General features: G+C 42.1%; 3 protein-coding genes across 35 annotated transcripts in view; 1 reads left to right on the top strand and 2 right to left on the bottom strand.

Moving 5' to 3' along the window:
* The window catches only part of LOC127531907 (zinc finger protein 37 homolog), a 269,232-nt gene that overhangs the window by 31,611 nt on the left and 211,361 nt on the right, over nt 1-26,260 (bottom strand). The window lies entirely within an intron of this gene.
* Nucleotides 1-26,260, top strand: part of LOC127531957 (zinc finger protein OZF-like) — a 319,989-nt gene that overhangs the window by 94,814 nt on the left and 198,915 nt on the right. The window lies entirely within an intron of this gene.
* On the bottom strand, nt 4,277-11,947 carry LOC127531952 (NLR family CARD domain-containing protein 3-like). The gene is made up of 8 exons (XM_051942555.1): nt 11,844-11,947; nt 9,503-9,575; nt 9,114-9,342; nt 7,150-8,932; nt 6,900-7,073; nt 6,441-6,614; nt 5,970-6,016; nt 4,277-5,819 (listed from the first exon to the last, which is right to left on the bottom strand). The coding sequence occupies exons 2-8, from the start codon at nt 9,503-9,505 to the stop codon at nt 5,296-5,298; spliced, it is 2,934 nt and encodes a 977-aa protein (XP_051798515.1). The 5' UTR covers nt 9,506-9,575; nt 11,844-11,947; the 3' UTR covers nt 4,277-5,295.

The following is a 26,260-nucleotide window of genomic DNA, read 5'->3' as shown; positions in this document are numbered from 1 at the left end:
ATTTATTCTATTCAACATTCTGAAAGTTTTTACAGAGAGGTTTGTTCATATATCATTTACAGTCTGATTTATGACACTTTTTCCTTAAAAACAGACTGAAATGCACAAAATGAGACATAAAATGAAACAGAAAAACCTTAAACAGATGCAAAATGTCCAAAATGATACAAAAAATGATCTTAATGAGACACAAAATGTTCACAATAGAACAAAAATTTTAAAGGCACGAAAAATGAGGAGTAAAAACAATCCTAAAGACAAAAAGTGACCAAAATTAGAGACAAAATGATGAAAATGAGCCTCAATGAGACACAAAATGACCAAATTCAACAAAAACAGCCTTTAAGTCACCAAAATGGAACAAAAACAACAAAAAGAGATTAAAAATGACAACATTTTATCCACTAACAACCCAAAGGATGCAAACTGATCAAAATAAGGCACAAAATGAGCAAATGTTAGCTTGTCAGTGTTGTGAAAACTTCAGTCTAACATGTCAGTGTGTAGTTTGATATCTGGAGCTGAGTTGCAGCTCGTTGTCTGGACTTCTGTCTTTCCTGAATGTTTCCTATCTGGCTGAGGAGGCTTCATTTTTCTGTCACAGTCTTTGCTCACAATGTCTTCACAAGTTTCACACTTGAAATCTTCACCACAACTCTCCAATATCTCCAAGCTTTGTGTGTTAAACTGACTTTCTCAAGTGTTTCCATGTTTTTCTTCAGAATATGGAATGTGGTAACAGTTGTTAGTTCTTCTCTCTGACATCACAATGGACTTTTAAAAAATGCATTTACTGTCTTAGTACTTGTTCTCTGTGCAATGACAGTAAAGTTGAATATAATCTAGAAAACAATAAAATGTACAAGCATGACAAAAACCAAAGAGAGATGTGAGATAATCAAATTGAAATACAAAATTGAACAAAAACAAGCTGAAAGTGATGCAAAATGACATAAATGTGCAATGACAGTAAAGTGGAATGTAAAGTAATCTGTAAAATGACCAGAATGAGACAAAAATGGACAAATTTGACCAAAAACAGCCTTGAAGACAAAAATGAGCCAAAAAAAAACAACCCAAACTAACAACTAAACTGTGTCTCCTCTTATTGTTTGATCCAAAATATTAAATCCTCTTCAGTGACATGAGTCTCTTGTAAAAAACAAAAACACTTTGTGCCTGTAGTCCTTTGTAAAATAAAAATCCAGTCTTTCTCTTAGTGCTGTCTTCAGTCTCCTGGTATTTAAGGCAATCAAAGACAACTTTGAACATGTGAACATAATATTCAGTAACAATAAGTCGCTTCACTCAGGCTGTGAGTTTGGATGAAGAAAGTAACTGTTCTGTTGATCCCTGAAAATAAACTCTGAGTCTCATTTGGCTCTATTAAGGAACCAGAACACATATTTCCATCTCTTTTCATTTTCTCTGGGAATATCTGGACTCCTTCTATCAAAGTCTGCTCTCTTTTCCTGATCTCTGGATTCTTTTACCTTCGGCCACATCAGCTCCCGCGTTGCTCTGTCTTCTGTTCTTAAATCTTCTTCATCTTTTCTACACATCTCACTGCCTTTTGACAGCATCCACATTTCATTTCTGCATTCACGCTTCACAAACTGAACCATGAGCTGCCTGCTGTGGTTTTGCTCTTTCTTCCCGATGTGATGAACGCTGTCCACCATGTCCTCTATTGACCATGGCACTCCTGGAGACATTTTGGAGAGAAGAGAGATCAGCGTTCCTCTCATCTTTTCATTTTCCTTTTCTTTCAGCCCTTTGACTCTCAGATTCCACCTTCTCTTCTACCTTTCTTGTTGGTGTCATTTCTCAGTCAGCGTCTTCACTTCTTTCTGCACCTTTCCCACCTGTTCTTCCAGCTCCACTCTTCTCTTCTTGTATTCGGTAACCTCCTCTCTCATCACTGCTACCAGGCTGGACTTTTCCTCCATTTTTCTGCTCAGCTCTTCCATGTGTTTTTCCTGGATATCAAACCTGTCTGTGAGCAGATTGACAGCTTCTAGGATTTTCTTCCTGGTACCAATGAGTAGTGGTGATCGAAGAGAAAATGAGTCTCCTTTCTGTTCAAAGTCCTACACTTCATTTATTTAGACTAAACTTCAGATGAAACAAACTCTGAGGGAGCGTTTGAAGATTTCAGGAAAGTGTTGCTGCTCAGAGCTCCATCTTACTGGAAGTCTCTCTGATCCAACTAACAAGTCAGGACTCTGTGGGATTCAATCTGGGAAAAGTCGTGTTGTTGATCCACCACTAGATGGCAGCAGAGACTCACACACAAACCTCTGTCCCTGCAACCATCAATAATCAATAATACTGATACATCATCAACCAATCAACCAAGATTACCAGTATTTATGGTAGTTTTATCTCATATTTTTGTCATTTTATACACTTTTGTGGTAGTTCTGTCTCATATGTCGGTCATTTTATGCAGATTTCTGGTCGCTTTATCCATTTCTTGTTCATTTTATTCCTATTTGTGATAGTTTTGCTGTTAATATTTAAATGAGTCTGATGAATCTCCATCATTTCGAACACTGTTGGCTCTAAACCTTCATATTTCTACATGTTAGTTTCTCTCTATGATCAGTAATACTGGAGGGTCTGAACCTCAGTATTTAAACTGCTTCATTTCTTTTGTCAAACCATCTGATTTGTCTGCAGGAAAACACTTGGACACGACGTCTGTTTTTGTTTTGATGTGTTTAATGAATGAGGGAGACTTTACTAATAACCAATAGAGCTCTCATGTGTCTGACATGAAAATAAATAAAATATAATAAAGAATGACAGTAAAAATATAGCAGATCCACTAAAACATGAAGAGGTAGAAGAGGATAAAATGTAAAACAATAATAATAATAATAGTTCTCACATAAATATGGATAAATCTTTAATCTGTGGTTCGTCATGTTTTGGATTCCCAGTGTCAGATTACAGCCATAAATAAAAACAACTACATGATGTTTTCAGTGTAATTATTCCTGAAGCTCAGCAAACATTCAGAGATCTTTCACGGTGTTTGATTTCCCGAAACGCGGTTCATCTCCAGCTGAACTCTCTGATGTCTGATTTTTCCTCTGGAACCCAAACGCCTCTCTGTCTAACTTTCACTTTCCTTCTTCCAAAGCTGTGCTGCAGTTTATGTCCTCCAGTCCGTCCTCCGTGTTAAGGTAATGTCAGCAGCTTTTAAACTCTTTGTTGTTGGACATTTGCTCAGATAAGCAGCAGAAACTTGAGCCTCTCTGGAAACTTTCTGTGGAGCTGGATGGCAATGGCGCCACCAGGCGGTGGCCTGGGGTGGACGCGTCCACCCCAACAAATCTGTTGGCTGCCCCACTTGCCATCCCACTGACCAGTCACAAATATGGACTGCCAGTTAAGCTCACACCATGGCACTGTGTGTCTAACAGTGATGTCAGTCACTCATTCATTCCATTGGTTCTGAGTCGATTACAAACTCCGATAGCATCCCCCATTGATCCACATCGATCAGCAGCAATACAAAGAAAGATTAGTTTCCCATGTCGACCAAAGTCTTCTCTGAAACAACATTGAATATGATTTAGTTTTATTACAATTACATTGTGGTCCAGAGTTTGACAGCTATGATTTAGAGCATTTTCTTTCTGGTATAAACCTGACATTGTGTTGCAGGAGACACTGCTCTTGGAGAGGCTGTCATTGGGTTTTTTCTCTCAACATGCATGGAAACGAGATGTGAGGTCCAGGTTAGACAGCTCTGATGGACGGACAGCCTCACTGTAGAGCTCCTTATCTGGACCAGACTTTACAATCTGCTGCTCTGACGCTTCTATAGCGCTTCAACAGGATATTAGTAGTTTATGTTGGTCTAACCGTCACACTTTGACCTCACACTTTATTTTTATTGTTCAGAGAAAAATCAGTTTGAAAGAAGTTCAAGTTCACAACTTTAGATTGTTCATGTTTTACTCGGTCATTGTAATAAGAAGAGATTGAAACAAAAATAGTACATCATACATTTACAAGTTTGGTTTCTGAGTCTTTTCACAACTAAAATTATGTATTTTTTTTATTCTCGTCTTTGTAGTTCTTTATATTTGCTCTAATTAAAATGGCAAAAATATTAGAACAAAAATGAAAGCATCAGTTTTACAGCTTTATAAAAGATATTTTTTTCTGTTTTCATTTCTAAACATTATAAACATTGATTATTCAACATGGAAAATTAAATTCCACTTATCAACAAATGAGCAAACAAACATGAAGATCAAAGTGTGTTATTAGTCATTTATTGACTAAAAAAGAAAGTTAGTTTAAAACTCACAGGTAGAGCAAATAAAACTGGAGAAAGACGTATTAAAAATCATTGATCTTGTTCAGGAAAAATCAACCACTGCAATGAAAATAAAAACTCAGTTAGACATTGATTACAGCACAAGATCTGTTCAAAGAATTTAGACCATGGAAGGGTTCAAATACACCAAAATGAGAGGAAAACCTCCTTTAACGGCCCAACAGAACATTTACAGAATTAAACAGGCTAAAAAATGTTGAATTTACAGAGTTCAATGTAATCTGGATAGTCCTGGTGGGTTTAAATTCTACTGGAATCATATCGATGCTGAAAACATTTTTATCCAGAGATAGCTAGGGTTATGGGAGCTTTGATGGAAAAATAAAATCTGGTAGAATTTGTTGATGAAACCATAAATTCAGAATCTTATAAAAAAAAACTTATGAAAAAACACTGAACCACTTATTTTTTGTAAAAATGAAAAATGGAAATATATAAGACATAAACGACAGAAGAGCACAGAATACTTTGGAAAGAGTGATACAGATGAAGGAAGTTCTCATTTCATCACTAGAACAGGACTTAAAGACTCACATCAGGATCAAGTGTGGCTGCACAAAAAGCTGATTTTCACTGGACAATAATGTGTGAAAGTCTGTCAGCAGTTTGGAGATTCACTGCTTCCTCTCTCATTTCACACTTTGTGCAGCTCAAATGCTTTTAGTTCAAGTGAGCGTCAGAGGAACACCACATCCTGATTTTCACTCTCAACATTTGACTGGAAAAGACGCAAAAAAACACATTTGACTCCTGGAATAATCACAACTTCCATCTTTGAAGAGAAACAAGTTTACAAGGAATCATTTAGAAGGATTTGACAAAGAAACACATTTAATCCATGAATGTGAAAACATGTTTGTGAGGGACAGAGTCATGGAGAGACTCAACTATCTGTTCAACACTGTTTCTGTACCAGGAGGAGACTCTGGAGACTCAACTCAGCACAGAGACATTGAGGAACCAGAGAACCAGACCCCAAATCCAGGATAGAGAGTTTCAGTGAATGTGGTGTTGAAGGTGTGGAGGTGAATCAGAGAGTCAGAGGAGACTCTGTAGAAGGACAGAGTTCCAGCAGGAACGTCCACATAAACTGAAACTCTGTGAGAGTCTGATGAGGAACTGATGGATGTTTTACTGTTATTGTGAATGACAGAGTAACCATCATCAGAGCAGAACAGAGTCCAGGACTGATCATTCCATCCAAACATGCAGTCATCACTGCCTCCTTTCCTTCTGATTCCTCTGTAACTCACTGAAATATCAACCACTCCTTTCCACTCCACCTCCCAGTAACAGCGACCAGTCAGACCAGTTCCACACAGCAGCTGCCACCAGGAGTCAAACCTGTCTGGATGATCAGGATACGACTGATCCTCCTCCACATGTGTCACCTTCCTGTTGTTGTCAGACAGTTTGAGTTTTCTGTAGACTGTGTTTGTGTCGACTGTGAGTTGACAGGAATCTGATGGAGAGAACAAACACAACACAGCTGCAGTTATTGATGGATCATGTGATCAGTATTAAAGCTTTGATGATGACCTCAGAGATGTGACACTTTGAAGATGCTTGAATGTGTTGCTTTGTTTCCATCAATCCATTAAAACACACTTACACTTCCTCACACCTGGTGTCAACCATTGGACTCCAGCAGGCGTCACCCTGAAAGGAGGAGGACGGTCAGAGCAGCAGAGACTCTTTCAGCAGCACACATGGACGTTACATGGCTCTCACACTGTTCCACTGATAAAGAACCAGTCCAACATGGAGACACAGACACCTGAATGCAGCATCTCTAAAGTTCTGTCCTGTGCTCGTCACGTTCCAGCTCAGTTTACACTCATTATTCAGCTTTACTCAATGATGCTTCCTCTATTCATGGAGCTAGGCTAACAGTTCACCTTGCTTCCTGTCTTTGAGCTAAGTTAGGCTAACAGTTTACTCTGCTTCCCGTCTTTGAGCTAAGCTAGGGTAACAGTTTACCCTTCCTTTCAGTCATGGTGCACAGCTGACCTAACGGTGTTCTTCTGCTTCCAGTCTTTGTTGTGAGCTACGCTGATAGTTTCCTGAGAGTGTCTGTCTGTACCTGAGAGTTTCCAGTCTACAGTGTGGATCCTCCACTTTAGCTCTCAGCATCTTCTCTCCTGAGTCTCCTGGATGGTTGTAGCTCAGGTCCAGCTCTCTCAGATTTGAGGTCTTCAAGCTCAGAGCTGAGGCCAGAGAAGCACAGCCTTCTTCTGTGACCAGACAGCCTGACAGCCTGCACACACAAAACAACACAAACCTGATGGACATCACTTCGCTGGATGTTTCTCACTCTCTTTTCTTCTTTGTCTTTCAGCTACATTTTATGCATCTCAAGCAAATCAACCATCTCAACAATGATTAGTGGGATTTAATCATGTCAAAAATAAACCCTGACAAAGTCCTGCACAAGTTCAGTAAAAGCTCATTTGATGAATCTCATCAGCAGAAATGATTGTACTCAGGTTAGCTGTTTATCCACTGATAGAATTCACATCAATTTCAAAGTGTGAGTCCTGACCTGAGAGCTTCCAGTTTACAATGTGGACTCTCCAGTCCAGCAGAAAGACTCTCCACTCCTGAATCCTGCAGGTTGTTGTTACTCAGGTCCAGCTCTGTCACACTGGAGGACTGGGAGCTGAGGACTGAGGACAGAGCTCCACAGCTTCTCTCTGACAAATTACAGCCACTCAGTCTGAAGAGGCAAAAAGCAGATTATACTGATGAAACTGCAGAAAAATGAAAAAGGATCTTCATCTCCAACTACTTACACAACTTTCGTGGAGGCTTTGACCACTGGCAGCAGCCTCAGAAGAGCCTCCTCTGAACCAGAGTATTTCTTCAGGTCAAACACGTCCAGATGTTCTCCTGATGACAGTAAGATGAAGCCCAGAGCTGACCACTGAGCAGGAGACAGTTCATCTGTGGACAGACATCTTGATCTCAGGGACTGTTGGATCTCCTCCACTAAAGAAACATCCTTCAGTTCATTCAGACAGTGGAACAGATTGATGCTTCTCTCTACAGACACATTCTCACTGATCTTTTCCTTGATGTACTCCGCTGTTTTCTCATTGGTCTGTGAGCTACTTCCTGTCTGTGTCAGCAGGCCTCGTAGGAGATTCTGATTGGTCGGCAGTGACAGACCCAGGAGGAAGCGCAGGAACAAGTCCAGGTGTCCGTTTGGACTGTGTAAGGCCTCATCCACAGCTATCTGGTAGAAAACTGTTGGATCAGGTTTGTTGGAGGTTGTTTGTTGTTGTTTTTCCAACAGATTGATTCCAGAGTTAATGAAGGTCTGATGGACATGAAGAGCAGCCAGAAACTCCTGAACGCTCAGATGGACGAAGCAGAACACCTTGTCCTGGTACAGCCCTCTTTCCTCTTTAAAGATCTGTGTGAACACTCCTGAGTACACTGAGGCTGCTTCCACATCGATGCCACACTCCGTCAGGTCGGACTCATAGAAGATCAGGTTTCCTCTCTGCAGCTGATTAAAAGCCAGTTTTCCCAGAGACTCAATCATCCTCCTGCTGTCTGGACTCCAGTGTGGATCTGTCTCAGCTCCTCCATCATATTTGACCTTCTTGACTTTGGCCTGAACCACCAGGTGGTGGATGAACACCTCAGTCAGGGTTCTGGGCAGATCTCCTCCCTCTCTGCTTCTCAGCAGCTCCTCCAGAACGAGAGCAGTGATCCAGCAGAACACTGGGATGTGGCACATGATGTGGAGGCTTCGTGACTTCTTCATGTGGGAGATGATGCTGCTGGCCTGCTTCCTATCTCTGAATCTCTTCCTGAGGTACTCCTCCTTCTGTGGGTCGGTGAACCCTCTGATCTCCGTCACCATGTCCACACAGTCAGGAGGGATCTGATTGGCTGCTGCAGGCCGTGTGGTTATCCAGAGGCGAGCAGAGGGAAGCAGATTCCCCCTGATCAGGTTTGTCAGCAGCACATCCACTGAGGTGGACTCTGTAACATCAGTCAGGACCTCATTGTTGTAGAAGTCCAGAGGAAGGCGACACTCATCCAGACCGTCAAAGATCAACACAACCTGAAAGTCTTCAAAGCTGCTGATTCCTGCTGCTTTGGTTTCACTGAAGAAGTGATGAACAAGTTCCACCAAACTGAATTTTCTCTCTTTAACCACATTCAGCTCTCTGAAAGTCAATGGAAACATGAAGTGGATGTCCTGGTTGCTTTTGTCTTCAGCCCAGTCCAGAGTCAACTTCTGTGTTAACATGGTTTTCCCGATGCCAGCCACTCCCTTTGTCATCACTGTTCTGATTGGTCCATCTCTTCCAGGTGACCCTTTAAAGATGTCTTCTGCTTTGATGCTTGTTTCTGCTCTGTCTGCTTTCCTGGATACTGCTTCAATCTGTCTGACCTCATGTTCATCATTGACCTCTGCAGTCCCTCCCTCTGTGATGTACAGCTCTGTGTAGATCTCATTCAGGAGGGTCGGCTGTCCTGCTTTAGCGATGCCCTCAAACACTCGCTGGAACTTCTTCTTCAGAGAAGATTTAAGTTCACGTCCGCAAACTGCAGGAAGTTCTGAATGAAAACACGAGAAAGAAAGAGTGAAGTAGAAGTAACCTGGATATTAAAGCACCAAAGTAGCAATAAAGTGAAGGAGATAGTTTGTCCCCTAAAGACTGATTGTGTGAAGATATTCTGAGACTTTAGTGAATGTTCTGTTGACCAGCAGCTTCAGTCTTTACACAAATCCTCTTACTGCTCTGCAGACAGTCAGCCAGCTTCTCCTGCTTCATCCTCCTCAGGAACAACACTGTGATCTGCTCAAACATCTCTCTGCTGCTCCTCTGATCTTCATCATCACCCTCCAACTCCTCCTCATCCTCCCTCTGACTCTCTGAGGAGCATTCTGGGTAATCTGGACTCACAAGCTTCTGCATCTTCTTCAGCTCCTTCTTCACAAAAGTCACCATGTTGTCCTCCAGCCGCTGGAACAGAGAAATGTGTCAATGAGTCCATCAGAGTCAAATCATGGAGCCAAACATCAGATCCATGTTGGACACACTGACAGTCCACTGGTCTACAAAGAGCAGCATGGAGACACCTGAACACAAAAGATGGAGAGCAACCTGTTGTCCATGAACTCACCATGAATATGGAGTCCAGGTCATGCTGCTGGACAGACTGAGCTCTGGGAACCTCTGAGTTCTGCTGCTCCACTCTGTGGATCAACATCAACAGTTAACTCTCACTTTATCACACAAACACCAGCTGAAGGTCCATAATGTTCATTCGAGATTCCAACATTAGTCTGTTTTCCACTGCAGGAACTTTCTCTTCATTTTGGCTCATCATCAGTATTTGTTGTGACCACAGGAATCGTCCCTGTAGGGTCAGGGGCCAAAAGTATAATCTGTTTTTCTGACCAAACCAACAAACGAAAAAGGGAAAATGGCTCAATTTTCATTTTTTTTCTTTCTCAATTCAAAACCAAAAACGAAACCAACACAAGCAAATGTCGTTTTTTATATTTCAATTTTTCTTTATTTCGTTTCAGGTCCGAGTGCGTAAGCCCCTTCCTGGTGACTTTACGGATCTACCGGTCAAGACTCCTACAGTGCCTCCTCGTGGCACACCATGGTAACTGGGTACCCTGCGGCCCCAGGCTAAACTGTGGGGGATCTCGGAGCAATCTGGAGCTCCAGAGGTACAGTGTGCAGGCCCATCGTTGTGTGGACACACCCTGGCACTTACCAATCCAGATCCCAACTATGGGGAAATAGTGGCATAGTGGGACCTAAACCCACTTGCTGACCCGGCAGCAGGAGTCGGCAGTTGTACGGTTGTGGCAGTCACATCATAGTGTTTCCCTGGCACCCTACAGCACTTAGACAAGCGAAGGAACTCACAAGAGTCACCGGTTGACAAATACCAGATCCAGTTAGGAGATCACTGTGGGGCAACCTTCTTTTACCCTGGCTGTCATGCAACTTGCATTCCGCCAGAACTAGGTACTGGCTAGGTCCAGAGATGAGTCTTTGTCATGGCATGGTGGGGGAGGGGGGGTGGTATGGGTGGGTGGCGGGGGGAGTCGGGTTGTGGGGGAGGGTGGGGAGGGGGCGGGTGGTCGTGGGGGAAGTGGGGCTGTGGGCCGCTGGGGCGCCGTGTGGGTCTACTATGGCCCGTTCTGCTGCGCTGGCCTTGGGGCTCTGGCTGTCTCGGCGGGGGTTGCTCTGGGCTCCTGGGCCCCTGGGCTGGCTCTCCGCTCGGTGGCTCCTGCGGGGGGGCTGTGTGGACCTCCTTGGGCTGGAGGAGACAGTTCCCTCCTTTTGGTGGAGGTTTTCATGCATGCCAGACCCACCACACCGGCACTTACCAAAACTCAATAGAGTTTGTTCCTCCGGGCGCTGAGTCAGTGGAGGTTGCTGGGTTAGTGTCTGTGGATCTCACTCTGCTTTATCTATCCTTCTTGTGGTCTCCTGACATCTTCATGATTGATCCATTTGGGATTTTGTCGTATTTGGTGTTTGTGAAGGGTCTTAGATTTGTAACTGGTTTTAAGGTGTGAATTAAAGAGCACAAATAAATAGAATGCACCTTTTCTCTTAGAACACTGTCTATGCCTCACCTTTCTGTTTGTCCTGTGTTTGTTTTATGTTTCACTTGGGTGTGCACAGCCCTCAATGGCATAATGCAGGAAACAGCTTGAAATAAACATGATAGGTTAATTTGCCATGAGGGCAGGTGATGGTCACAGTCACAAAGAAGAAAAAAATTGCATGAAGCTTAAGCAATGACACCATGGTTGGTTGGTGTCATTTTTGAGCGGACTTGCAGACAAAAAAAAATATAAGGACGGATTAGGTTGTTTATGTAGATTATGGACTTCAAACGATTATGAAACGGTACCGCTCAAACAGATAATTGTCCGGAAATGCAAGAACATTTATGCGTGGTCTGATAACAATCTACCAACGAATATTTAATTATCTGTTCAGTAATGCTGCTCCTTTATCCACTGGATCTTTAATAAAAGCTGTTCTACGCAAGAAAAACTCACTCGCTTACTGACTGAATGAATGAGGAAATGAAACAGGGTGTGTGGCTGAAAGTGGGTGGAGATGGAGAGAAACTCGAGATTTTCTCAGATAAACCTGCTGGCGACCAGGTTCAAGTCATAGAGTCTGTTACTGCAGTAACTGACCGATAGTTTAAGTTACCCCTCTTTGTGAAACAGGCTCGAGTTACCCCTCTGTCTCAGGGTTAAGTTACCTCGCTTCATGAAACGGAAAACTTTGAGTTTCCCTCATTTCAGGGTTAAGAAACTCAGAGTTTTCAATGAACCTGCTTCGTGAAACAGGCCCAAGCTCCGCTCACATGAGATGAAAACTAATCTGGATTTAAGAAAACATCTGACAACAGACTTCAGGAAAATCAGTAAAGAGATCATTTAACCTTTGGTCAAAAGTTTATGTTCTGAACATCTTACCCCTCTGCAGCAGGACCTGGTTCTCCTTTAAATCCAATAGGACGATCCTTAGACCGGTCACTCTTGAAGGACACACAGCTGGAAGCAGGTCCAGGTCCAGGTGGATTCCTGTCAATAATGATGCAGCAGTGATGTGATGCTGAGCTCTGACATGCACAAGTGTCCTGGACAGTTAGAGATGGTGGTCTCACCTCTGAGCTTTGCTCTGGTTCTTCTGTTCCCCACACAGAGAGCTTTTAGAGGGAGGGACTCCCTCCTCTCTGTCCTCACACTCATCCATGATGCTCAACTCACAGCAGCTCACGCACACTTTGTACCTTCACCTGCACAGGAAACAAACATCATTGATCCACTCAGATCCTCCTGGAAAAGATCAGCTACTGTACTTCTACTATCAGTCCAGCAGATGGAGTCATGGAGCTGCACAGACTCACCCACAAACCCAAAGTCAAAATGACAAAACAAAGAAACATCAGCAGCTCATCAAACTGACTCAAGTCAGTCAATAATCTAATAAAAAGTTGACCAAAATTCGTTGGGGTCCCCGAGGATTGTTTTCTGCTAAATGCATTTGAGAATACACACAGACCCGCTAGCCTGAAGCTTGAGACGATGTTAACCCGGGTTTAACGCACTGATCACATTTAATTGTGATTTCAACAGCCGCTTCTGTCACACGGATCAAGGATTTCCACCATCTGACCCTAGTTTAACTGGTTATTTTTTTCCTCGGAGAGCATCGGGTTTCCTGCTACACCGACTGGTTTGTTTTTAGCCTGGTAGCTAGGCTAAGCTAACCGTGCCAGTTACCGGAGCCATGCCACCACTCACCTCTCTGCCTGCTCTGTGTGATGGCTGTCTGCGGCTCAGCCAAAAAGTCGGCGAACTGGAGAGAAGAGTTTCCGTCCTCCACCAGGTTGGAAAAGACGAGCGGCTCATCGACACCATGCTAGCGCAGCGTTCCAACACAGCGGGTGCCGCTGCGGAGGCCGCCGGCGAAGACCTGGATGACACGGTGCCGTGGACCACCACTGCCCAGTTCCCCAACGAAGACCCGTGGGCCCGTCTCGGAGCCAAACCCAGGGCTCTCTGGTGCTCTACCCCAGGGCAGTCAGTGTCATGGAAGACCGTTCACCACCGCGGGAAACCGCGGTCGGCTCCTCTTCCGACAGTTTAGGACCTCTGCTTGTCAAACAAGTTCGATGTCCTGGATGAGGTGGAATTTCTTCCACTGGCCGAATCCACACAGAGGCCTCCCGGACACAGGCGGTCTCCTCCCACGCACAGGCGGTTTTCTCCCGCAGCGCAGTGCCGGTGCTGGTGCAGCACGCTCCATGGTGGCAGCTCGGCCCTCCGATCTCCGTAAACCAGCTGCCCTCACATTCACTCCACAGCCACATCCTCCTGCAGCGGGCTCATCTGGTTGCCTGGGCTCGGGCCCCCGAACACCTCCGGATAACGGAATGACCACCCGCCTGAATACAGCGGCTGCTTCAAATGGAGGATCACAACCTACCCGCAGCACCCCGGGTCCACATCGCCGGCTGAAAACCACAACGGCAATCATCGGGGACTCCATCACCCGCCATGTGAAGACTCACTTCTCCACGACAAGGTGTTTCCCAGGGGCCACGGTCAGCGACATCATCTCACAGGTCTGTGGAGAACTGGATGCTCACCCCTCAGTCACCACGGTAGTGATTCACGTTGGCACCAACGACACCAGGAAACAGCAGCCGGAAATTTTAAAACAAGATTTTATTTGACTTTTCCACATTTTAAAACGGGCTAACGTGGCATCTTTTATCTCTGGGCTTCTGCCGACTCTCGGACGTGGGATCTCCAGGCTCCTGAGCCTCCATACTTGGCTGTCTTCCGCCTGCCTGGATTATGGCGTTGGTTTTATTGACAATTTCAATCTTTTCTGGGAAAGCAGGGACGCTTTTAAACGGGATGGCCTCCATTTAAACGCCAGAGGTTCGTGGCTGCTTTCATCCAACATAAACTTCACTCTCCAGACACACATGGACAAGCAGCATGCACCTGGTCAGTTTGAATCGTCATCATCAACCTCTCCTTCACGTGCCTGACTGCCAGCCCCACACAACCCAGGTACTGTCACTACTCCGACCAAACACAACAACACTAGCTCACCCTGCAGTCAACCCGATTACACCATATGTTCACAAATCCCAGTCATCATCTCAAACAGACTCCAGAAATCACACCAATATCGCAGCTTCACAGCTGTAACCAAGGACAACCTCACCACACCACAAACCATCACAGACCACAAGACAGAAGCATCTGTAAACATGGCACTTTTAAATATGCGCTCTCTGTCCAACAAAACTTTTATTATTAAAGACTTGATTTTAGACAAGATTGATTGTCTCTTTTTAACCGAAACTTGGCTGGGCAAAGATGGATCAGCGGTTCTCACAGAGGCCTCTCCACCAAATTTTAACTTTTTATTTGGACATCAGAATGGGAGGAGGGGTGGTGGGACTGCATCAATTACATCAAATTCATTTACTGTTAAAATAATCTTATTTGATCAGTACACCACCTTTGAGTATCATGCCTTTACTTTTATTAACCCCCCAGTTCTATGTGTCACAGTTTACAGACCACCTAAACAATGTGCTGCTTTTATTGATCAGTTTTGAGTTTTTATCAGTAATTTACAGCACCTACAACAAAATAATTATAACCGGTGATTTTAACTTGCACCTAGACAAACTGTCAGACACTATGTCCAAAGATTTTATAAATGTTCTTAACTGCATGGATTTTAGACATGTCACACAGCCAACTCACAACAGAGGACATACTCTGGACCTTGTCATAAGCTATGGTCAGCTGTCCATCAGCGTGTCCTCTGTTGCCAACCCGGTCTCACGGGGATTCGTGAAACTGTCACGTAAGTTTTAGTTTCGGTTTCGTGCGCACCAACACGATTTCGTCATGTTTTTCGTGCCGCTCACCACGAAATGTTTTTCGCTGTGGTAATCACATCTGAAAGTGGTTTATACCGGCGGATTCATGACGATCTAAGCTGTCCATCGGCGTATACTGCTTGTGTGATCGTGTTTGCGGCCGCCGGCCGCCGGACATTCTTGAAATTCCTATGCAAATTGGTAAGTGTACCACCGGCTTATGGTTAGGTTATGGTTATGGTTATGGTTATGGTTAGGGTTATGTTTAGGAACGATGTCATGCAAAATATAGCGTTGGATTCGCCACGGTTTTACATTAAAAATATAATATACACATTCTTTTGAAATACGTTCTGAGTGGCACGAAAAGTCCGCCGTTTAAAATACATTGGTGCGCATTTCGTGGTGAGCGGCACGAAAAACATGACGAAATCGTGTTGGTGCGCACGAAACCGAAACTAAAACTTACGTGACAGTTTCACGAATCCTCGTGAGATCGGGCTGGTTGCTGACTTGGCTGTGTCTGACCACTATTGTGTGTTTTTTAGAGTTACTGGTTTTATCCAACAGGAGGCCCCTGTGCGAACTGTGAGGAAGCAATATCTGACTTCCGAAGTGGCTTCAAATTTTTTACATTTTTAGAAAAAAAGTCCTCCAGTTATTTTACCTGCACCGTGTGATTTTATTGTCAATGATTTTAGCAGTAAACTTAAAGCAAGCCTGGACTCAGCAGCTCCACTAGTAACAAAAAGGGTAAACATAAAGCCAGTGCCCCCGTGGAGGAACGAGGACAAAAAACTAAAAACTAAAAAAACTAAAGAAGACCTGCAGGGCGGCTGAAAGAAAATGGAGAAAAAAATAAATTAATCATAAATTACGACATTCTCCGTGAACAACTTAAAATTTACAATGCTGCAGTCAAACAGGGAAGGAACAACTACTTCTCAAAACTCATTGCAAACCATAAAAATAACTCTAAATTTCTTTTTTCAACAATTGACAAACTACTCAATCCAAATTTTGATAAACACAACTGTATGTTAACAAATTCACGGTGCGAAGAATTTGCAGACCACTTCGGAAGGAAGACAGACTCCATCAGATCCAGTATTTTATCAAACCAAAAGACTACTTGTAACTATGCTGCTTCTGAGGGTTTGTTTTTAACTGAGGAAACAATGGACAGTTTAGACCTGGTTGATGCAAGGACTCTTAATAGAGTTTTCTCTCAAGCGAATCCTACAACATGCATCCTAGACCCAATCCCTACACCATTTTTTAAAACATTTTATGGATCCTTCAAAGATGAGCTTTAAAACATTATTAACTGTTCTCTTCAGACAGGGGTCTTCCCTACAGCTTTTAAAACAGCAGTGGTGAGGCCCCTTCTGAAGAAGAGTAATTTGGACCCTGATGTTTTAAACAATTACAGACCAGCATCCAACTTACCATTTAAGCAAAATACACACGTGGACAAAATTGTTGGTACCCCTCAGTTAAAGAAGGAAAAACCCACAATTCTCACTGAAATCACTTGAAACTCACAAAAGTAACAATAAATAAAAATTTATTGAAAATTAAATAATCAAAATCAGCCATCACTTTTGAATTGCTGATTAACATAATTATTTAAAAAAACAAACTAATGAAATAGGGCTGGACAAAAATGATGGTACCCATAACTTAATATTTTGTTGCACAACCTTTTGAGGCAATCACTGCAATTAAACGATTTCTGTATTTGTCAATGAGCGTTCTGCAGCTGTCAACAGGTATTTTGGCCCACTCCTCATGAGCAAACAGCTCCAGTTCTCTCAGGTTTGATGGGTGTCTTCTCCAAATGGCATGTTTCAGCTCCTTCCACATATGTTCAATGGGATTCAGATCTGGGCTCATAGAAGGCCACTTTAGAATAGTCCAACGCTTTTCTCTCAGCCATTCTTGGGTGTTTTTGGCTGTGTGTTTTGGATCGTTGTCCTGTTGGAAGACCCATGACCTGTGACTGAGACCAAGCTTTCTGACACGAGGCAGCACATTTCTCTCCAGAATGCCTTGATAGTCTTCAGATTTCATCGTACCTTGCACACTTTCAAGACACCCTGTGCCAGAAGCTTTGTGGCTTGTCAACATGCATTTTTGCAAATTCCAGTCTCGCTTTTTTATGTTTTTTTCAGCAGTGGTGTCCTCCTTGGTCGTCTCCCATGAAGTCCACTTTGGCTCAAACAACGACGAATGGTGCGATCTGACACTGATGTACCTTGGCCTTGGAGTTCACCTTTAATTTCTTTGGAGGTTGCTCTGGGCTCTTTGGATACAATTCCAACGATCCGTCTCTTCAATTTGTCATCAATTTTCCTCTTGCGGCCACGTCCAGGGAGGTTGGCTACTGTCCCGTGGGTCTTGAACTTCTGAATAATATGAGCCACTGTTGTCACAGGAACTTCAAGCTGTTTAGAGATGGTCTTATAGCCTTTACCTTTAAGATGTTTGTCTATAATTTTTTTTCGGATGTCCTGGGACAATTCTCTCCTTCGCTTTCTGTTGTCCATGTTCAGTGTGGTACACACCTTTTCACCAAACAGCAGGGTGACTACTTGTCTCCCTTTAAATAGGCAGACTGACTGATTATGAGTTTGGAAACACCTGTGATGTCATTTAAATGACACACCTGAGTTAATCATGTCACTCTGGTCAAATAGTTTTCAATCTTTTATAGAGGTACCATCATTTTTGTCCAGGCCTGTTTCATTAGTTTGTTTTTTTAAATAATTATGTTAATCAACAATTCAAAAGTAATGGCTGTTTTTGATTATTTAATTTTCAATAAATTTTTATTTATTGTTACTTTTGTGAGTTTCAAGTGATTTCAGTGAGAATTGTGGGTTTTTCCTTCTTTAACTGAGGGGTACCAACAATTTTGTCCACGTGTGTATTAGAGAAAATTGTTTTTATTCAGCTCGACAGCTTTTTAGTGAAACACAACACATTTGAAACATTTCAATCAGGTTTTAGGACAAAGCACAGTACAGAGACTGCTTTACTGAAAATCGTCAATGATCTCAGATGCAATTTAGATTCCCGCAAGTTTTCAGTTTTGGTGCTACTAGACCTGAGTGCAGCCTTTGACACAGTAGACCACCCAATACTTCTATCCTGACTTAAACATCTGGTTGGCCTCTCTGGAACTGTTTTAAAATGGTTTGATTCCTATCTCTCTAATAGAAAATGTATGGTAAGTTCGAATACTTGCTCATCAAGCATCCACAAAATGAAGTATGAAGTTCCCCAAGGCTCAATTTTAGGCCCAATGCTTTTTAACTTATATATGCTGCCACTTGGGAAGGTCATCAGGAGACATGGCATCAGCTTTCACAGCTATGCTGATGATACTCAATTGTACATGCTTTTATTTCCAGTAGAATGGACTACTGTAATGCCCTGCTTTCTGGTCTTCCCAAAAAAACAATTTCCCATCTCCAATTACTCCAGAACTCAGCTGCACGACAAGTTCTGACGAAGACCAGAAAGCAGGCTCACATTACACCGGTTTTAAAATCACTGCATTGGCTCCCCGTGTGCTTTAGGATTGATTTTAAGGTTCTTTTAATAGTTTTTAACCCGTTAAGCTTCAGTGTACCGCCGGCGGTACACTTACTAATTTGCATAGGAATTTCAAGAATGTCCGAAGGCTGCAAACGCGATTATACAAACACTATACATGCATGGAAAGCTTACAGTCTCATGAATCCGCCGGTATAAACCACTTTCAGATGTGATTACCACAGCGGGTAATATAAACACATTTCTCCAACAAACAACAAAAATTTAAAGGGACACATAAAGGGCATAACTCACCTTTGGACGGTCTTTTACCGATCAACGATGAAAATAATCCACAAAACCCGGCCATAATCCAAGAGTAGTCATCCAGACAATACTAGCAAGTATAATATTTTGTCCACAACATGTCTAGAAATAAGTAAATAATCCACAAATAGCTCGGCTCCGTGCGCGTCCACGTGGTGCATGGTGGCGAAGCGCGTTCCATAATTCACTGCATTTTTATCCATAATTTTATGAAGCATTCAGAAATCCACATGGTCTCGGTCTGAAAATGGCGACTGAAGCCTCTGCTTTCGATTCCAACCGCATTTCAACCAATCAAGTGACTCATCGCTGCCTCCGAAGCCTAAACAGCCAACCGTTGCCGAGACCGATGGATCTGGACGTTCCTTATATCATCAGTAAATTCTGAGCAAATCACGTCGGAGGAAACGTTTGACTGACAGGTCATGTAGCCAATGAGCTTGCTGAATAGCCGAGAGGCGGGTTTTAGCGGCCCTGTGTGATTTTTCAAACCTCCTGCTCTCCTGCTGTGGCCAGGAGCTGCAGCTTTTCTCTGTCTCCGTCTGTGCCTCTGATTCAGATCAAGATCCACACTGAAGCTTATCTGAAGTGATTTTTTGAGTTCTTTATGAGTTTTTGGAGTGAAAATAGTGTGAAAAAGGGCTGATAAATGAACACATACCATTTTTGCCCAGGGTGTACATTGGGTGTCCAAAATTGACATAATTGGGCATATTAGTACAAAAACATGTGTGAAACACTCATTTCTTGTAGTATTGCTCTGAAATTTTGTCCTGAACTATGTAAGACCCCAGGCTGTTGCCTTGTTGTGTTTCAAGCTGTCACAGTGCCACACTAATTTTCAGGTGTTTTATTAGGGAAAAAATTTAGGCGAGAATAAAATTCATCCTAATTCAGTAAGGGTAAGCGCGTGTGGGTGTGCGTGTGTTTTATTCTCTGTGCGTTTTATTCTATGTAAAGCACTTTGTGCTGCATTTCTAATGTATAAGAAGTGCTTTACAAATAAAGATTGATTGATTGAATAGAAATATTGACTGATTGCAGTCAATCAATGAGCTAATAATCATATTGATCCATGTTTAAACAGCAGTCCTCCAAAGTTTGTGCTGAAATAAGAAGTGAACATATAGAAACATGACAGAGCAGAAACAAACAGCAACATTACTGAAGTTAAAGCAGCAAACAAAGCAAACTTACACTTTATTCAAAGCACTGAAGAAGAAGAAGAAAGTTTCCAGTCCACTCCTGGACGCTCAGACAGGTGATCTGTTTAATGGAACCAGTCAGGACTCCACCTATGAGGAAGCAGCAGGCAGACTTTCACAATAAGAGCACATTTTACAGGCTGATTCCCACTCATTTCATGTGACCGATTATTTCAACATTCAACCTTTTCATGCTAAAGACCAACAAATGGACTGAGTCTAATTCAAACCTGCTGAAGGAGCAGCAGAGTCACAAACTGCAGCTTCTGATCAACACACTGCTTCCTCCAGCAGCCACAAACTGACCGTCCACCCACTTTCACTCTGATTTCTAACCACTGATTCAGGATCTGGAATGTTGGACAAGCAGATGGAATCAGTTCTGATAATATGAAGAAAAACTAAGGAGTCATTTAAAGTTTCATCTCTGAGCCTCAAACCTCCAGTCACAGCAGGTTTTATGTTTGAACACTACGTTGTACATGAGACAAACTGAGACAAAACTCCAGCAGTTGGTCAAACTGAGAGACAAAACTATTAAAATGAGCCACAAATTTACAAAAATAAAGCTGAAAATGGCAACAAAAAAAAACTGACGTATAACAAACTGACAGTAAATCGACCAATTATGACTCAAAACTACAGAAATGAGACAAATGACTCAAGATGACACAAAATGGCAAAAATATGATAATTTAAGGCAGAAAAATTTCAAAACTTAGGCAAACTGAGGCCAAAACTACAGAAAAAAACTGAGAATGACAGAAATTGAAAGAATTATCACCAAAATGAATACTTTTAGTCCCTCAGATGACTTTCAATTACTAGAAGAGACGCGTCTGGAATGCCAAAAGCACAAACACTTTGTATCCAAATTTTATTGTAAGCTACAAAATTTAAAAGTAGATAGGCTTGAATCATTACAAAGATCTTGGTGTACGCTACTCAAGGTAGAGATTGATAAAGAATCATGGGAAGAAATTTTGACTGTTTCCCTCTAAATTATCAATATGTAATAGATAGAGATGCAATGTAATATTTTGCAAAACTTTTATATATTCCCCTATATTTATAGTAACTACACAATAGCAGCATCTCCAAAGTGCAAAACAACTATAGGGACCAGATTCCATTGCCTCTAGGAATGTAAGGAAATGAGGCTGTTTTGGCAGGCTGTATGTAGAGAGATAGGTTTAGTGAAAGGGCAGCAACTCCCTCTGTGCCCACTGCTGTGCCTATTGGGACTCATACCAGATTCTTTGAAGGTACACAATGAGATAGTCCAATTTCTTTTAATGGGGGCTAGGAAGGCTGTAATGACTAAGTGGGTTGGTGTCGATCCCCCCTCTATTCACCTGTGGAAGTCTCTAATATCTGAAGTAATTATTTTTAGAGCAGTTGAGGTACTGTGTTGGTGGTAGAATTCATCTCTTTTCAACAAAATGGGGAAGAGTTATTAATTTTTGGGGTATTCGGTGTAGAATGAAATGAACAGACTTGGTTAAGGGATTGATCTGCAGAGGTATAAAAGAAACCCCTGCTTGCTGTGCTTTATTTTTTTCTGTACGCAGCTTTTTTTGTTGTTGTTGTTGTTGCTGTGAATTGTATCTTGGACCCACTTTGACTGTAATGTATGTATTATGTTGAACTCTTGTTTTGCTTTATTTGTGTTGTGTTTTTCCCTGTTTTGAAAAATGAATAAATAGAATGTTTTTTAAAAAATTAAAAAGAGAAAGAATTAGGACATAAAACGACACAAAGGAGACACAGGAATAGTCAAAGAATGGTATGAACCTGACAAATGGAAACACAAAATGGTAACAATGAGACAAATTCAGACACAGAATGGCAAAAAAAATTAAACAAATGAAGACATAATAAATTAATAAATTTAAAATAAATAAAGAAATCAAGACAGAACTAAAAAAATGACAAATTTATACATAAAATGACACAAAGGTGACACAAAATGATTAAAAAATGAGAAACTGAGGCCAAAACTACAGGAAAAAAAATCATCTTCAACAGAGGCTTATCGACAAGTCTCTAAACAAACTCCAGCACAGCCCCTCTGTAGAGGTGGAATATTAAATACAGCTGAATGTCTTTAATGAAGAGGAAGCTCATTAAAATGGGATCAATGCTGCTGACACTGAACTGGAATAAAAGCTGGACTGCAGTTAATCCTACACGATCACTGACAGCAACACTGAGGGGAACCAGCAGGGGGCGCTCACTGCTGTCTGTTAAATATTACTCATGGAAGTCACTCTGCAGTCACTGGACCACAACACAAAGATGATCCCACATTATTACACTTTGACCAACAGAGGCTCCAAAGAAACATGAATTCTGATCCTTCACAGAACAAGTCCAGGATCAGAGTCAGACTGGAGTCCAGATTCAGAGCCTCATATCAGGTTTTATACTTTTATACTGAGCCTGTTCAGAGTCCAGACCAAACACTGAATGCTACTAAACAGCTCATTACTGCACTAAATGTCTCTCATGAACTAGTAGAATGAAAAACTCAGCAGGGAGATTTCTATCCAGGATATAGATAAATAATATCCAGCCTCATTTCCAGTAAATCACCAGGTTCTGATGGATTCCCACCAGAATGCTACAAACTGATGAGAGAACCTTTGGTCCCGTTTAGAGATGCACCGATTGCAAAATTCTTGGCCGATACCGATTTCCGGTTTTAAAGGAGGTCTGACCTGCCAAAACCGGTTTTTCCGATACCGATTTTCTATCTGAGAAATAATTATAATCATATAATAGACACCATATTTGTTTGGCTTGAGTAGCCTTTCCCAAATTTAATACAAGTACCCCTCTACCAGACAACATTTTTCTTATATAACTACAATTAAAACCACAACTAATGATAGGCTATATGCTATCATAACCCTCCTTTTCAAGAATAAAACCTTCAACAGTGCCTCCTGAGCAGATTTATTTTCAACACTGACCATAACATTCAGTCCAGTTTACAGGTCAATAATTAACTTATATTCAAACAACATTGTCGGCGGTGTGGGACCCGGGGCATTCTTCACAGTGTAGAAGGACTTGATGTAGCTCAAACTCATCATCCAGCCACTGAGCAGTCAGGCTCAACATTGACATTAAGCTCACGTTAGAAGTCCAAATGTCCGTTGTGAAACTGACCGGGGATTTAGTGCCGTCCAGCAGTTTGTGTATGTGGCCTGACACGCTCTCAAACAACTCTGGCAGCGCCGTGTCAGAAAAGTACCGCCTGCTTGGTAATTTGTACCGTGGATTCAGGTGTTTCATCAGATTTACGAAGCCTTTATCCTGTACAACGCTAAACGGCTGGTCGTCCAGTGCCATGAACTCCATTATTTTCATAGTGGTGGCTTTGGACTTTTCAGTGTTGATGTCGAACATAGGAGCCACGGCGGATGGTTGTTGTGGCTGCTGCGACTCTGCCACATCCCTCCTCTTAGCGGCATTGTCGTCCTTATATTTGCTAAACAAGCCTGCGTGCTTCTTTTCCAAGTGGCGTATTAAGTTTGTTGTTCCAAATGTCTTAGGCGTTGACCCTCCACGGCTGACTTTTGACTTGCAAGCATTACAAACAGCGTGTTTTGGGTCGCTCTGGCACACAGTGAAATAAGTCCATATTACCGACATGTTTTGTTCCTGAGTCTTGCTAGTTTTTAGCTGTTTTGCTCTGAGCCGATACGCAGTGCTTGACCCGCATGCGCATGCGCGGTGCATGCCCATGCGGGGTGCATGCCCATGCGGATCAGTTTGCCCTGGGAAAACCTATGGGGAAAACCGGCAAATTAAGACAGTGATCGGCCGGTCACCGGTTGGGGCCGATTGGATATAAAACCGGCTTTTTAAATCGGCGGCCGATTGATTGGTGCATCTCTAGTCCCGTTGCTTCAAACCAGTTTTAATTCCGTTCTAACAGGAGGCTCCTCCTCCCTCTAGGAAGGAGGCCTTCATCTCTGGAAGACTAAAAGAAGGAAAAGATTAGCTGGAGTGGAAATCATTTCGGCCAATCAGTGTTTTCAACATCCATTATAAACTGTATGAGTCAATTCTGTGCGAAAGGTTGGAAAAAATCCTCCTGTTTCTGACAGACGAGGATCAAACTGGGTTTATACAAACAGACGCAGCACGATATTGGTAAAGCCTCCACATCACTGACTCCAGAAACAAAGGCAGAAAGAGAGAAATCCTCTCAGCTCAGATGCTCAGAAGGCATTCCACTCTGTTGGCTGGAATTTCTCTCCCAAGTAACGGCTGGATTTGGGTTCACTAGTAAATTTATCCAACGCATTAAAACAATACACTCATCTCCCACCACCAGGATCTAAATAAAGGGGAATCTGTCCAACTCTAGAGTCCTGCAAAGAGGATACAGACAGAGCTGCTACTTAGTCCTGCCCTCTTTAACCCTTTAGAGAACCTCTGGACCAAAACATCACACAGGAAATATTATTTTATTGAGGCCAGCCTGAGGCACACCTGAGCAATAATCCTGCTGTCTGATCAGCATCTGGATCTGCCACAGCTGTGAGGAGAATGCTTATCTGGACAGAGGAGAAGTTCTCACTGACACACATTTAGACACATCGGTGGATAATATTGGAGAGAAACAGAGCTTTAGTGTTCATAGAAGAAGTTTGAGAAAAATGGAGGCAGAAACTAAAGTGTTGAGTTTCTGTTTTTGTTCAGAGTAAAATGGAGGCTGAACCATGAATCAGCTCTGAGGTCTGGACTACCAAGCAGGATCTGAGTTTATGGAGGAACTTCAGCTTCAATGTCCACTCATTTTGTTTCCTCAACAATATCTGCAGTAGAATGTCCTTCAGGTGAATGATTTTCTATTTGGTCCAGGACCAGAGCCACTCTACCACTTATAGTTTTACACCGATCCTGTTCAGAGTCCAGACCAAACACTGACTGCTACTAAACAGCTCATTACTGCAGTAAATGTCTCTCATGGACTCCACATACTTTTCATTCAGATCCAGATGCTGATCAGACAGCAGGATTATTGTTCAGGTGTTCCTCAGGCTGACCACAATAAAAGGACTCTCTGAAATGTGCACTTTACCTGTACTGGGGGCTCAGAAAACCTGTCAGGAACTGGTGGGACCATTTTCCTCCCAGTGCAACACATCTCCTTGGCATAGATGTGATCATTGATCAGCTGATTGTGTAAAAGCTGGTGTGGTGGTGGGGCAGCGATCGCCTGAAACGGACCAAAAACATCATGAAGTGGTCGGGACACCAAATCTTACCAAGTCTTTTTGTCTTATTTTTAGTCAAAATGTCTCATCCCGATTGATTTAATATAAATTCACCTAACAAGACACATTTCAGCAGATAGAGGGACTTGTTTTAAGACAATGCATCTGAAATAAACTTCGGTCAATTTTCCCCTGAAATTTCTACTGAAGATGTACAGAAAGTAAATTGAATGCTGTTCTTGAACTGTTTGGAGTACAGGCATGGCTGGGGTCTCCTTTGAAAGCTGACAACCTGCATTTTCACCCAGTGCAGTCAGAATTACTCTAGGTGCTACTGACACAGAGTTATTTATGTTGGAACACACTGAATTAGGATGAATTTTATTCTCGCCGGATTCATGAGAATCTAAGCTTTCCGTGGATGTATAGTGTTTCTATCGTCCCGTTTGAAGCTAAAAATGCTTTTGCCGTTAAACTTCAGCCGGCCATTTTCGGCCCAAATACGGGCCCGTGCGGCTTAAGGGGTTAAGTCAAACAATCTTGAAATTATCTCGTTTTCAGATGGATTTTACAAGAAAACTCAAAATCAGTTTAACCCTCGCTTTAAAGTTTGAAAATGTGGAAAAAAAAATATTTTCAGTCAAACTTCTGATGTCCACATTTTCGACATTTTTGGGAAATTTTTGAACATTTTTTAGTGGAAAAAAAGAAAGGTTAAAAATGTTTCCGAAATAATAAAAATAAACCAAAATCCGTCGGAATTTGCTGGATTTTGATTGATTTTTTTGAGAATGTTCTTCAAGAAAATATTTGAAGTTTTACTGATGCAATCACTTTAGATATTTTTAGAATTGTTTTGGAAGATATTTACTAATTTTTTGAAAATATTTACAAAAAAATTCTTGCCAAATTTAGGAGGCTTTTTTAAAAATAAAACTGTTAAGGGAAACTTTCAAGGAATTATTAGAGTTTTCTTCCTGAAGATTTTGCAAATTTTTCAGAAATTTGGGGAATGTCTGCTGATTTTGGGGATTTTTTTCAGACAAAGAAATAATATATTTTGGTGCCCGTAAATGAGGACAACAGGGGGGTTAAAACATCTCAAATTAGGAGGTTACATGAAGGCAAAAATCTATTTTTGAGTGAAAAACTGCTATTTTTTTTCATATGTG

The sequence above is a fragment of the Acanthochromis polyacanthus genome, chromosome 22 (assembly GCF_021347895.1).
Source record: "Acanthochromis polyacanthus isolate Apoly-LR-REF ecotype Palm Island chromosome 22, KAUST_Apoly_ChrSc, whole genome shotgun sequence".
Taxonomy (NCBI): Eukaryota; Metazoa; Chordata; class Actinopteri; family Pomacentridae; genus Acanthochromis; species Acanthochromis polyacanthus.
The sequence above is the reverse complement of the archived record's forward strand: the minus strand, read 5'-3'. Positions and strand labels throughout refer to the sequence as shown.